Consider the following 12,176-nt stretch of genomic DNA (forward strand, 5'->3'; position numbering starts at 1 on the left):
ATTATTATCATTTATTGTAACTTAATATGATCCTAAGTCATAAATAGCTCTTCCCCCTGACATGGATTGATGGAGGGGTAGTTGCTCGCGTCTGGAGGAAGTTTTCTCCCTGTAAACTTGTTCTAGAGCGTAGCACTGTTTGTCCCTTCCTTGGAAGGTGAGAGTGTCCCTTGCGATAACACTGTTATTGCAAGGCTAGGGGTCCTGTTTTCTTTCTGGGTTTTGGGAAACACTGTGCGTGTCCTCTGGTGTTCTGCTACACAAGATGGAAGACTTGACAAATCACTGGTGCTCTCTATCTTTATCCGATAGAGAAGGCCAAGGTCTATGTCTAAAGAGTGACCAAGCCATCACCGAGCATGGTATTTTAGCCAGATTCCTAACAAAACGTCCGCTAAATATCGATGCCATCGCAAACACCTTCACCCCTCTCTGGAGATCCAAATCGGGGTTCAAGGTAAAACTCTTAGGGAACCATCTTGTTCTCTTTTCTTTCGCAAGCGTCAACGAAGTTGATCGCATCCTCTCATTGGAGCCATGGAGCTTTGACAAGCACATTATGGTTCTCTTACGCTACAACAAGGACATCTCAGTCAAAGAGTCTGAACTAACAAAAGTTCCCTTCTGGGTTCAAGTTTTCGACATTCCGCTTCGGTTCAGGAATAAAGTGATTGCGGAGCAAATATGCGATCCAGTGGGTGACATACTAAAACACAACGAGACGGAGGAATGGGATGGTGGAAGCTTCATAAGGGTTAGAGCTCTTATCGATATCTCGCACCCTCTGTGCAGAGGACGACTTATTACACTGGAGGATGGAAAAGATCACTGGGTCTCCTTTAAATACGAACGCCTCCCCAATCTCTGTTATTGGTGCGGTTGCCTAACGCAAAATGACAAGGACTGTGAGACGTGGATAGAGAGCGAAGGCAATCTTAATTCAATGAACCAACAGTTCGGGGCTTGGCTCAGAGCCCCTCCTTTCTCAGCAACAAGGAAGAAAGTTATCTCGGTCCCGGGCTTCTTTGCCAAGAAAAAGTCTAGTAGCTCCTCCTACACCTCCTCCAACTCAACCATCCGGCCTCCAAGTGATCATCAGCATGACGAAAGGGAACTTCAGTCGGTCACGGACCATACTCCATCAAATGGGACTGATGTGACTTCTGACAACCATAGAGCCAGTGGAGCATGTGTGGGAGGACGCTCTACCCAAAGTATAAATGAGGGAATCAAGGATGTTCCCCCCATACAATTCAAGTTGAATGATGATTTCGAAAAATTAATTCAAAATTTAGACAATGAAATCAAACGCTTCGACGGGGCGACAGATTCGCTAGATAACAGTGAGAATCTTAGACCGATTTCTACAAAGGCCACCCCAGCTACTGCAGGCCCACAGTTGGGCCCAAACTTTGAAAGTTCGAATCTGCAAAACCTTGAGCCCACGCCACAATGCGATCCAGCCAAAATGGATCACGATCAGGTGCGAATAAAAGCCCAAGCGGAAGGGAAGTGGTTACGCATCCAAAGGCCGACCCACCTCAAAGAAATTCAGAATTTTGAAGTAAACTTAGGTAAGCGTTGTCCTCCTAACAAGCTGGTCCCCCCTAACCCTCCTAAACGCAGAGCTCTAGGAAGCGTGGTATATGATGAGAATTGCCCACCAACGGCGGAGGCTGCCTGTCAGCCCCGCCGAGAGAGACGAGTTGGCTCTGCTGGAACGTGCGGGGGCTTGGGAACCTCCGTACAGTCCGAGAGCTCGAGGTTGTGACTCGGGCACAAGACCCCTCTGCCCTCTTTTTGGCCGAAACTTGGGCAGAAGAAGCTAGGCTGAAGAAATTGTGTGGTGAATTAAGGTTCGATCATTGCTGGGTTGGACCTAGTGCTGGCAAAACGGGCTGTTTAGTCCTCCTGTGGAAGAACTCGGTTAAAATCGAAGTGGTCTCATCCTCTCCCAATCACATCGACGCCATCATTGGTGATGTCTCAGCTGTACAGTGGAGATTCACCGGCATCTATGGTCATGCCGACCCCTCCAAGAAGCATGAAACGTGGTCTCTTATCAGGGGTCTCCATCGAAAATTCTCCCTCCCTTGGTTGTGCGCCGGGGACTTTAATGAAATTTTGTGGTCTCATGAAAAGCTTGGTTTGGGTCCAAGGAAAGAAGGTGTGATGAGGGACTTCCGGGATACTCTTGATGAATGCGGGCTCATGGACCTTGGCTTTGTAGGGGATAAATTCACCTGGAGGGGGAAACGGGCTGCTGGGTTAGTCCTTGAAAGGCTTGACAGAGCTGTAGCGGATAATAGGTGGTTTGCGCTCAACCCGGGCACTTAGGTACAACACATTCTTACTCACTCCTCTGATCATAGAGCTATAGTTATTAAACTTGATGGGATTACTCCCTGTCCAAACCGCCCCTTCAAATTCGAGCAGATGTGGCTTCGCGATGCTGGTTGTAGTGCTACCGTAAATAAGGTCTGGGGCTCTCCCTCTCCAAATGCCTCAATGGTACTTACGGCCAGAAAAATTAAAGCCTGTGGGGATAGTTTATTGGTGTGGAGTAGGCAGTCATTTGGTAGTGTCAAGAAGCAACTGGAAACCTTGGGAAAAAAGCTCTCTCTTGCCGAAATAAGGGCTGCCAACGGTCTTTTAGATTTTGAGGTAGTGAAAGGCTTAAAGACTGAAATCAACGAGCTTCTTGACAGAGAGAGCCAAATGTGGCAACAGAGGTCTAGGGCCCTCTTCCTTCAATGTGGTGACCGAAACACAAGTTATTTTCACAGTAAAGCCTCCCACCGATTCCGCAGGAACAGAATTAAGGGTCTTAGGAACTCTTCGAACTCCTAGTGTACTGAGGATCAACAGATAAGGAATATTGCTTGTGACTACTATCGAACCCTGTTCACATCATCCCATCCTACAGAGTTCTCTGATATTTTAGAAGCAGTCATACCAACTGTCACAGAAGAGATGAATGATCAACTTCTCAGGCCGTTCCTCAAAGATGAAGTAGAAGATGCCATCAAGCAAATGAAGCCAAACTCTGCCCCTGGCCCCGACGGTATGCCACCTCTATTCTATCATTCTTTCTGGTCTTTGATTAATGAGGATATATGCTCTGCTGTGTTGGACTGCTTGAATAATTGCAAAATCCCCAAAATAATTAATTACACTAACATCACTCTGATCCCAAAAGTAAAATCCCCGGAATGCATTACAGATTTTAGACCGATCAGCCTCTGTAACGTTGTGTATAAGATTGTTTCGAAGGTCTTAGCAAATAGACTTAAAGTTCTTTTGCCTGCTGTGGTATCCGAGAACCAGAGCGCCTTCCAAGCTGGTAGGGTCATCACTGACAATATCCTTATGGCCTTCGAAACTCTCCACTACATGAAACACCATCATAGTGGTCGAACAGGCTTCATGGCATTGAAGTTGGACATGTCTAAGGCTTATGATCGGGTTGAATGGAGATATCTCGAAAGTATTATGGAGAAAATGGGTTTTGCTAAGAAGTGGACTGATTTGATTATGGAGTGCATCTCATCTGTCAGTTATTCCATCCTCATTAACGGTGAAGCGTCGGAGGTGATCCAACCATCGAGGGGTTTGAGACAGGGTGACCCACTTTCACCCTACCTCTTCCTCCTTTGCACTGAGGGCCTTCATAGTCTCCTTCACCAGGCAGCGGCTGCAAGGCAGATTCGGGGTGTTTCTATATGCAAAAAGGGCCCAAGATTGACGCATATTTTCTTTGCGGATGATAGTGTGGTGTTTTGTAGAGCCTCCCTCGAAGAGTGCAAGAAAATTCAGTCCCTCCTTGATTGTTATGAGAAGGCCTCGGGGCAGAAACTGAATAAAAACAAGACAGGCTTATTCTTTAGTAAATCCACCCCGGCTGCTATCTTGGACTAGATTAAGGTTGCGCTGGGGGTGCAGGAGATCAAACAATATGAAAAGTACCTTGGACTTCCATCGCTAGTAGGCAGGAAAAAGAAAGCCAGCCTTTTATACATTAAAGAGAGGGTGATGGCTAAGCTTCAAGGGTGGAAGGAGCAGCTTCTTTCCCAAGCGGGGCGGGAAGTGCTTCTAAAAGCGGTGATCCAGGCTATCCCAACATTTGCGATGAGTTGTTTCAAACTCCCGATCTCCCTGTGCAATGATATTGAGGCTTCGATCAGGAAATTCTGGTGGGGTCAAAGGGGCAATCAAAGGAAAATCCACTGGGCCAAATGGAGCTCTCTCTGTCAGCCAAAAAGCCTGGGAGGCATGGGTTTTAAAGACCTCCAAAACTTTAATGTTGCTATGCTAGCTAAACAGGTTTGGCGGCTGCTGGACAACAAAACCTCCCTCTTCCACAGATTCTTCAAAGAAAAATTTTTCCCAAGGGGCTCCATTCTTGAGGCTAAGGAAGGTAATGGTTCATTCGCTTGGAAAAGCATTCTCAAAGGCAGAGATGTGATTAAAAAAGGCATGCAATGGAGGGTGGGTAGTGGCTCGTTGATACGGATTTACCACGATAGCTGGCTGCCCGACCCCTATAATAAACGGGTGGTGTCTCCTAGAGACTTCCTTGGAAATGATGCTATGGTCTCGGTTCTAATAGACAGGGATCGACGTAGCTGGATCACTGATGCTATTGACAACATCTTCCTGCCTCATGAGGCTTCGTTGATCAAAGCAATCCCGCTCAGCCTTAACGACTGTGAAGATAAGACTTTCTGGCCCCATAATGTTGACGGCTCATACTCAGTTCGGTCTGGCTATAGACTCCTCTCGGAGGATGTCTCAAAAGAACGTCCTTCTGTGTCGGACCCAGCACCTACGAAAAGGCTCTGGAAAGGTATTTGGAATTTAAAAGTTCCCAATAGGGTCAAAACTTTTATGTGGCGGGCTGGAACTGATTCTCTTCCTTCAAAAATGAATTTGCTGAAGCGTAAGGTATTGTGCAATGATCTCTGTCCTGACTGCAAGTTAGAAAGTGAGTCCTCCTTTCATGCTCTTTGGACCTGCCGTGTTGTGGCCCCTGTTTGGAAGAGCAAATTTGAATGGCTGCGTAAGCTCGCGGTTAGATGTAACTCATTCCTTGATGTTATCAAGCTCTGTCAAGACCACAACGGCCTACTGGACCTGCTCGCAATGACCGGGTCTCTGCTTTGGTCCCGTAGAAACCAGCTCAGACATGGCGAGAAGGCGATACAGCTCCACTTAATTAACGCCACGGCATCTGAAAACCTGTGGGAGTTTCAAAATGCGGCGGCACCTCCCTGCCCTGTCGCAAATGTTGCAGCTCCGGTCAGGTGGCTGCCTCCCCCTAAGGATTGGGTGAAAGTCAACTTCGATGGTGCCATTTTTCAAAAGGAGAAGCTTGCTGGTCTGGGTTGTATTATTAGAAACGATGAAGGTCTGGTTATGGCTGCCTTTACACAATGTATTCCACTGCCTACTTCTGTAGAGATGGTGGAAGTGTTGGCGGCGCGCAGTGCTATCGTTTTTGCTCGTGAGCTGTGCCTAAATCAGGTGATCCTTGAGGGAGACTCGGACACGGTCATCAAAGCCCTTTCTAGTGGTGGTTTTGACTCCTCATGCTTCGGCCACATCATTAAGGATGTCAAACTTCTCTCCTCTGTTTTCCAGAACATCTCCTTTTGTCATACGCGCAGGAATGGAAATAGCGTAGCTCATAGGTTAGCAAGATCAGCGTGTAAGTTTTCGCATTTTCAGATTTGGATGGAGGACTTACCCCCTGATATTGTATCTGTATACCTCTCTGAGCTTCCTTAATATATTTCCCCCCTCGTTTTAGGGTGGCTTCTCAAAAAAAAAAATAATAATATGATCCTATGAATCTTTAAAAATCATTTTGTTATAATTGCGAATGAAATATTAGAACACTATTTCAAACAAACAAAAAATATAAATACATTACAAAATCTTCCCAATGACATGTTGGTGGAAATATTTTCGAAGGTGGGAAATGATTTAGCAACGCTATTGGGAAATATCAAGTACGAAGATAGAGCAGGTATTGGCGTGATTGTTAGAGATAGTCAAGGCTTGGTCATGGCTTCCTTATTAGAAAATATCCGTCTCCCACACTTAGTTGTGAACCTGGAAACTTTGGCAGCATGTAGAGCACTTGAATTCTCCCTTGAGCTAGGCTTCGATAAAGCAATTCTTAAGGGTGACTCGATGACCGTCATTGCTGCACTAAGGGATCCTTCTCCTTCATTAGCTTCATATGGTCTGCTACTTCAGGATGCCTAAATGATGGCACGGTCTTTTACTTGTATTTCCTTTCAACATGTTGGTAGAGTAAGGAATAATGTTGCTTACAACCTAGTTAGACATGCACATCATGTCACAGGTTTTTCAGCTTGAATGAAGGATGTTCCTATCCATATTTTTGCACTTACCAGGCAGATTTACCTATCACTGAATAAAAAACTTCAAGTTCTTCTTTCTCAAAAAAAAAAAAAAAAGGTTAAGGTATAACAAAACAACTTTTTCAATGTACATATACTAATTTATTTCCCTCTAAATAAGTTATGCAATCTATTAATTCAATTCTTTCCTTTTTCTTAATCAATTGCAAAAACATCAATGAATTAACAGAAAACAGATTGGTCCTCCAAAGAATTAGATGACAAAGCCAAAAAACTATTTTTTTTTTTTTTTTTCATGTTATCAAGCAAAGAATCCCCACGCACTACTCATGGTGGGAACATACAAATACTTCTTGAATGAAAAAGTCATTGAAGGAAAAAGATTGATTGAGGAAGCTCTTGCATGTGGCGATTTTATTGCAATTTATATTCATGGAGTCATGCTGCTTTGTGAATCAAATCCTAAAGGCATAGGTAACCTTTTGGAAGTTTTAAATGGTGAACATGGCAAGCATAAGCTTTTAAAATACCAAAAAATTCTTCGATTACTTGCTATGGGAACTGCCTTGTTTCAAAGTCCAAACTTTCAAGCATGCCAAAAAACTAGAATGGGAAATTGGAACTGGGATAAACCTTATCCTTATGGTTATGAAGAATTTGTGGTTATGTGTAGAAGATGCTCGATCAACCTTGACATGTTTAAGTTGGTGAGTAGGCTTTTTTAATTCTCTCTCTCTCTTTTTTTTTTTTTCATTGTAGCATCACTTAAATTATAAAATGCAATATTCTTTTTTTTTTTTATTCATTCTTTGTTAGACTTGGTCAAAGTTTTACAATTATGATTTCCTTAATGGTTTGCCCAAAAAAAAAAAAAAAAACCAATAGCATCACTTAAATAATCAAATGCAATATTTTTTTTTTCATTATTTTATCTAATTCTATCCTCCATGTGATAAAACCCCCAAAAAAAAAATTTGACCAATAGCATCACTACAATTAATCATTCCCATGTGGTAACACGAGTTATATACTAGTATATATTAAAAGCCAAAACTTAGAGAAAACTCAAGTAAATTTCAATTGGATTCTCAATTTTGCGCCACATGTTCCATTTAATTTTTAATTTTTATACCAAGTGAATTATTGAGTGTAAAAATCAAAGAACCCAAATCTAATTAGATTCTAAATTAGATTTCAATTGAAGTCCAATTTTGCATCCAACTAATTTTTTAATTTTTGTGACAAGTGAATTATTGAGTGCAAAAATTGAAGAGTCTAAATTCATTTAAATTCTAAATTATAGATATATATATATATATATATATATATAAAATATGAGAAACCATTACATATTTTAAATTCTAAATTATAGATATATATATATATATATATATATATAAAATATGAGAAACCATTACATATTTTAGAAATGTATGATTTAAAAAAGGTGTAAACTAATACTATGTATAATTTAAACATCTTCTCAAAAAAATGTATAGTTTGAACAGTGTAATTGTAATTGTTTTTAATTGTATTCATGCATATGCATGAGGTTACACACTAGTATATTATAATACAATTATCTATTAACAACGACAAAGACACAAAACATCATTATTTTTTACTACATTAGAGCATCTGTTTGAGCCCATGCATATATTTCTATTTATTTTAGCATAATAACCTTTTTATTTTATTTTAGGCATAAATACACTTTTAGTCCCTATATTTTGACTTTTTTTCCATTTTAATCTCTACAATTTAATTTTACCATTTTTAGTCTCTAAACCAATTAACGCGTGTTATTTTCGTCATTTCCATTAGTTAACTGACGGAAATAGTTGAAATGACAGCCGGAGAAATTAAAATATTATAAAAAATGCCACATCAACATCTAATTTTTTTTTTTAATAAATAATTTGTCAATTTTAACTAAATAAAAAAAGAAAAAACAGAATTAAAAACAATAAAATACATCAATTTAGATCTAATTCATTTTGAACAAGAACACATGAGAACATGATCACAAATTTAAACATCAACACAAAAACGTAAAAGCACAAACCCAAAACCAAACATAAACTCAAATTTAAAAACACAAAGAACACAAACCCAGAAAATCAAACCCAAGAACATGAATTCAAAATTAAACCCATTGAATCAACTTCCTTTCCCACTTAAAATCAAATCAATAATGCAATAAAATTTGATAAGAGAACAAAGACTAATGTTGAAAGACCCATGTTGAAAACCCATCAGTTTTTCTCATTCTTCCCCAAAGATTCATAGCCAAAATCATAAAATCAAAGAAAACCCAGAAATCTCAAACACTTAAAAACCCAGAAACCCAAAAATTCAAACAAAACCCAGTTTATTTCAAACAATCAACAACAAAATCAACCAACCTGTCCAACTCGGCTCATTGAATCAAATAAACACACAAACCCAGAAAAACCCAGCCAATTCGGCTCACAACAACAACAAGCCCAACCAATCCATAACAAGTCTAAACTCAAATCAGCTATCATAGATCCCACAACTCCAACAGATTTAACATTGTGAGACAAAGAGAGAGAGGTGCTGTTATCTTTAATGCTTGGCTTGTCCAAATCCAGAACCACCGAACAATCTGACTTCGACAAGGATGAGGAGGTTGAAGACAACGATGAAGAAGAAGACGAACAACAAGCCTCCGTAATTTTTTTTTTTGTTTCATTTTTTGGGTTTGGGTATTTGATTTTCGGGTTTGATTTTTTCAGTAAGCAGATTTGCTCGCCGTTGGTTCCAGCGTCGAGCGAGCCCAGCAAGATCGAGATGTACTCGTCGGCCTTCTATGCCGCTTGTATTGTCGGCAGTATTCTCAGTTGTGGTCTCACTCACATGGCCATCACTCCTCTCGATCTTGTCAAGTGCAATATGCAGGTCCGATTCTTTTAAATCCCTCGCTCTCTTTCGTTTTCAGCTTCTTTTTCTTCGATTTGATTCTACTTTACATTTCTTTACTCGGATTAGATCTGTGTGTGTATCAGTATTTATCTATGTGTGTTTACATTGAGCTGGTCTTCATGTTAAAGCTTTTCTCCGTGGGTCTTCGACCATGGGTCTTCAGCTATGAGATGGACCGGCCATGAGAGGAGAGAGAGCTTGGGTATGAGCCATGAGAAAGAGAGAGTTTGAGATGAGAGAATAGTGTGTGGCCTTATAGTTTGAGTTTGAGATGAGAGAATAGAGTTTGAGTTTGAGATGAAAGTGTGTGGCTGGTTTGAGAATAGTGTTCAGGTTTGGATCTTATGTTAATTTTTTGGGTTTTAAAATTTTTGGGTTAGTGTTCTTGTTCAAGAAACTTTTAAATCTTAATTCACGTGAATTTTGGTTTTTAATTATATTTTTATTTTTTTTATTTATTAAAATTAATAAATTAATTTTTTAAATTTATATGTTGATGTGTCATGGGTGATGTGGCATTTTTTATAATATTTTAATTCCTCCAGCTGCCACCTCAGCTATTTCTATCGGTTGACTGACGGAAAGGATGAAAATAACACACGTTAATTGGTTTAGGGATTAAAAGTGGTAAAATTAAAATGTAAGGGCCAAAATGAAAAAAAGTCAAAATATAGGGACTAAAAGTGCATTTGCGCCTTTATTTTATATATTACTTTTCAAAATACCTTACATCAGATTATTTATTTTACACTACACTTCATCATAATATTATTTCCTTATCATTTTTTATTATTATTATTATCTCAAATTACCTCCCTCTTCCTCAACCATACACTTCATCATAATATTATTTCCTTATCATTTTTATTATTATTATTATTATCTCAAATTACCTCCCTCTTCCTCAACCAAAAACCACTGTCCTCAATTTAAATAATTTCTAAAACATTCATTTGCATAGCTACAATAATTTTGTAAAATTTTCCAATCAACCCCAAAATACATGTGCTATAATAATTGTGTAAATTTGTAAAAATACATTTGTGCTACAGAATTATGTAAATTTACATAGTTAATATAATACAAATGTATTTTTGCACAATAATACATAGATTTATGAAGGTGTATTTTAGGGTTGATTGAATAAATTTGGAGTCTTACGCTATTTTATAATTAATGCAAATGCTATTACAATGAAATTAATGTAAAATTGTAGAGAGAGGGGCCAAATATAAAATTGTAAAGAAAATACCTCTCTCTCTCTCTCTCTCTCTCTCTATTTTATATACATACATATATATATATATATATTAAAAAAATATCTTGGGACTAGTGGGGAACAGGCCTTCCATCCCTAATAACTGGACTGTTACCCTTCTCATATGTAAAAATAATAAAAAAAACCTATAATTTAACCCCATATTATTTTTTAAGCCCAATAATCCAAATATAAGTAATTACAAACCAACACTTACAAGAAGTAGAGAATATTCTACTTACAACACTTACAATTATTTGCAATCCTTAGTCCTTGATTAAAGTTTTACTTGGATCATAATATTCTACTTTATCATTAATATAACCCAAAACAACTTTAATATATTCCACTTTAACATTAGTATAACTTTGACCCAAACAACTTAATTTAAATTTTGTCGTAAATGTTATAGTATTAGTTTACATATATGAGAAGTTTGTCAATAGAAAAACAGGAAAAAAAAGTTTACATATATGAGACTACTATAATATATCACAGCTAAATTATTATTTTCTTTTTTCAAAATGGAAGCTAAGATAGAGAATCAACTAGAAAGGTCATTAGTTTTTATTATATATATATATATAATTTTTTTTTTAAATTTTAGAAAATTTTAACCTCTAACATTTGCTTTTGATAATTGTTCTTTATTATTAAATTAAGACATTATTTACTTTTTATTTAGTTGACTTAAATATAACATTTATTTTTAAAGAGGTGTAGATAGTTACATTCTTAAAAAAGAAAAAAAAAAAAAATTTAAACTAAACTAAATTCTTATATGTTTGCAAATTACTATTCTATCAAACACAATAATCCAAACAAGACAACAATAAGCCCAATGACGTAAAAAGTGGTGGATGGGATTTATCATTTTGCTTAACTCTTATGCAACTTTACTTTCAAATAATAATGTGAAGTTTTGTTTATGCGGTATGTAACTCCAAAAGTAGGAAAATTATTTTATATTCTCAAGTAGTATAAATGCGTACTTTTTTCTTTAAATATGAATTGTGACTTTCACTATAAATTTAATTAGTGGAATTTACAATTCTGTGAGAGAAATGATTATGCATTTACGATACATCGAGAATATTGTATAATAGAGAAAATTTAGGTACAGTATCTTAAGTGTTGTTCTTTAGACTCCCTTTTAAGATTTAGTCATTTGGTTATTTAACTAAAAAATATACAATTTTTTTTATAAAAAAAATTCACATGACAAAATTAAAAAAAAAAAAAAAATCTAAGGAACAATATCAAAATACTATTCCTATATTCCTAAGTCGTCTTGCTCAGGTATAATTACCTCCAGAAATATGAGTTGATAGTTATCCCTACAACTAATGATTTTCCACCAAACCCCCAAAACAGATAATATAAAATAAGATAATAAATATCTCATCTCAGCTCATCAAATCAAATACACAACAGTATAGCAATACCGCCATGAGTATAAAGTTGAGGGCACTGTATCAACATTCAACAGCTCTATAAAAAAAAGTTTAGGTAAATTTCAAAAAATGACCAAAAAACTCTTCACTTATTATTATAGTCATCACATCCAAACACCATGGTCATTT

At 37.7% G+C, this 12,176-nt stretch overlaps 2 protein-coding genes across 2 annotated transcripts; both read left to right on the forward strand.

The window, feature by feature from the left end:
* The first annotated feature begins 265 nt into the window (after positions 1-265).
* LOC136063823 (uncharacterized) lies at positions 266-2,337 on the forward strand. The gene is made up of 2 exons (XM_065764751.1): positions 266-1,682; positions 1,751-2,337. The coding sequence occupies exons 1-2, from the start codon at positions 266-268 to the stop codon at positions 2,335-2,337; spliced, it is 2,004 nt and encodes a 667-aa protein (XP_065620823.1).
* A 1,695-nt stretch (positions 2,338-4,032) lies between these two features.
* Positions 4,033-5,787, forward strand: LOC111999717 (putative ribonuclease H protein At1g65750). Its single transcript, XM_024031856.2, has one exon. It carries the CDS (start codon positions 4,033-4,035, stop codon positions 5,785-5,787), a length of 1,755 nt encoding a protein of 584 aa, XP_023887624.2.
* Positions 5,788-12,176: the final 6,389 nt, after the last annotated feature.

This window comes from Quercus suber, unplaced genomic scaffold, assembly GCF_002906115.3.
Source record: "Quercus suber isolate HL8 unplaced genomic scaffold, Cork oak 2.0 scaffold_582, whole genome shotgun sequence".
Taxonomy (NCBI): domain Eukaryota; kingdom Viridiplantae; phylum Streptophyta; class Magnoliopsida; order Fagales; family Fagaceae; genus Quercus; species Quercus suber.

Coding starts and splice junctions, on each gene's coding strand:
- LOC136063823 (XM_065764751.1), top strand. CDS start 266: ATGGAAGACTTGACAAATCACTGGTGCTCTCTATCTTTATCCGATAGA. Junction 1,683..1,750: donor ACCAACGGCGGAGGCTGCCT/GTCAGCCCCGCC, acceptor ACCTCCGTACAG/TCCGAGAGCTCGAGGTTGTG.
- LOC111999717 (XM_024031856.2), top strand. CDS start 4,033: ATGGCTAAGCTTCAAGGGTGGAAGGAGCAGCTTCTTTCCCAAGCGGGG.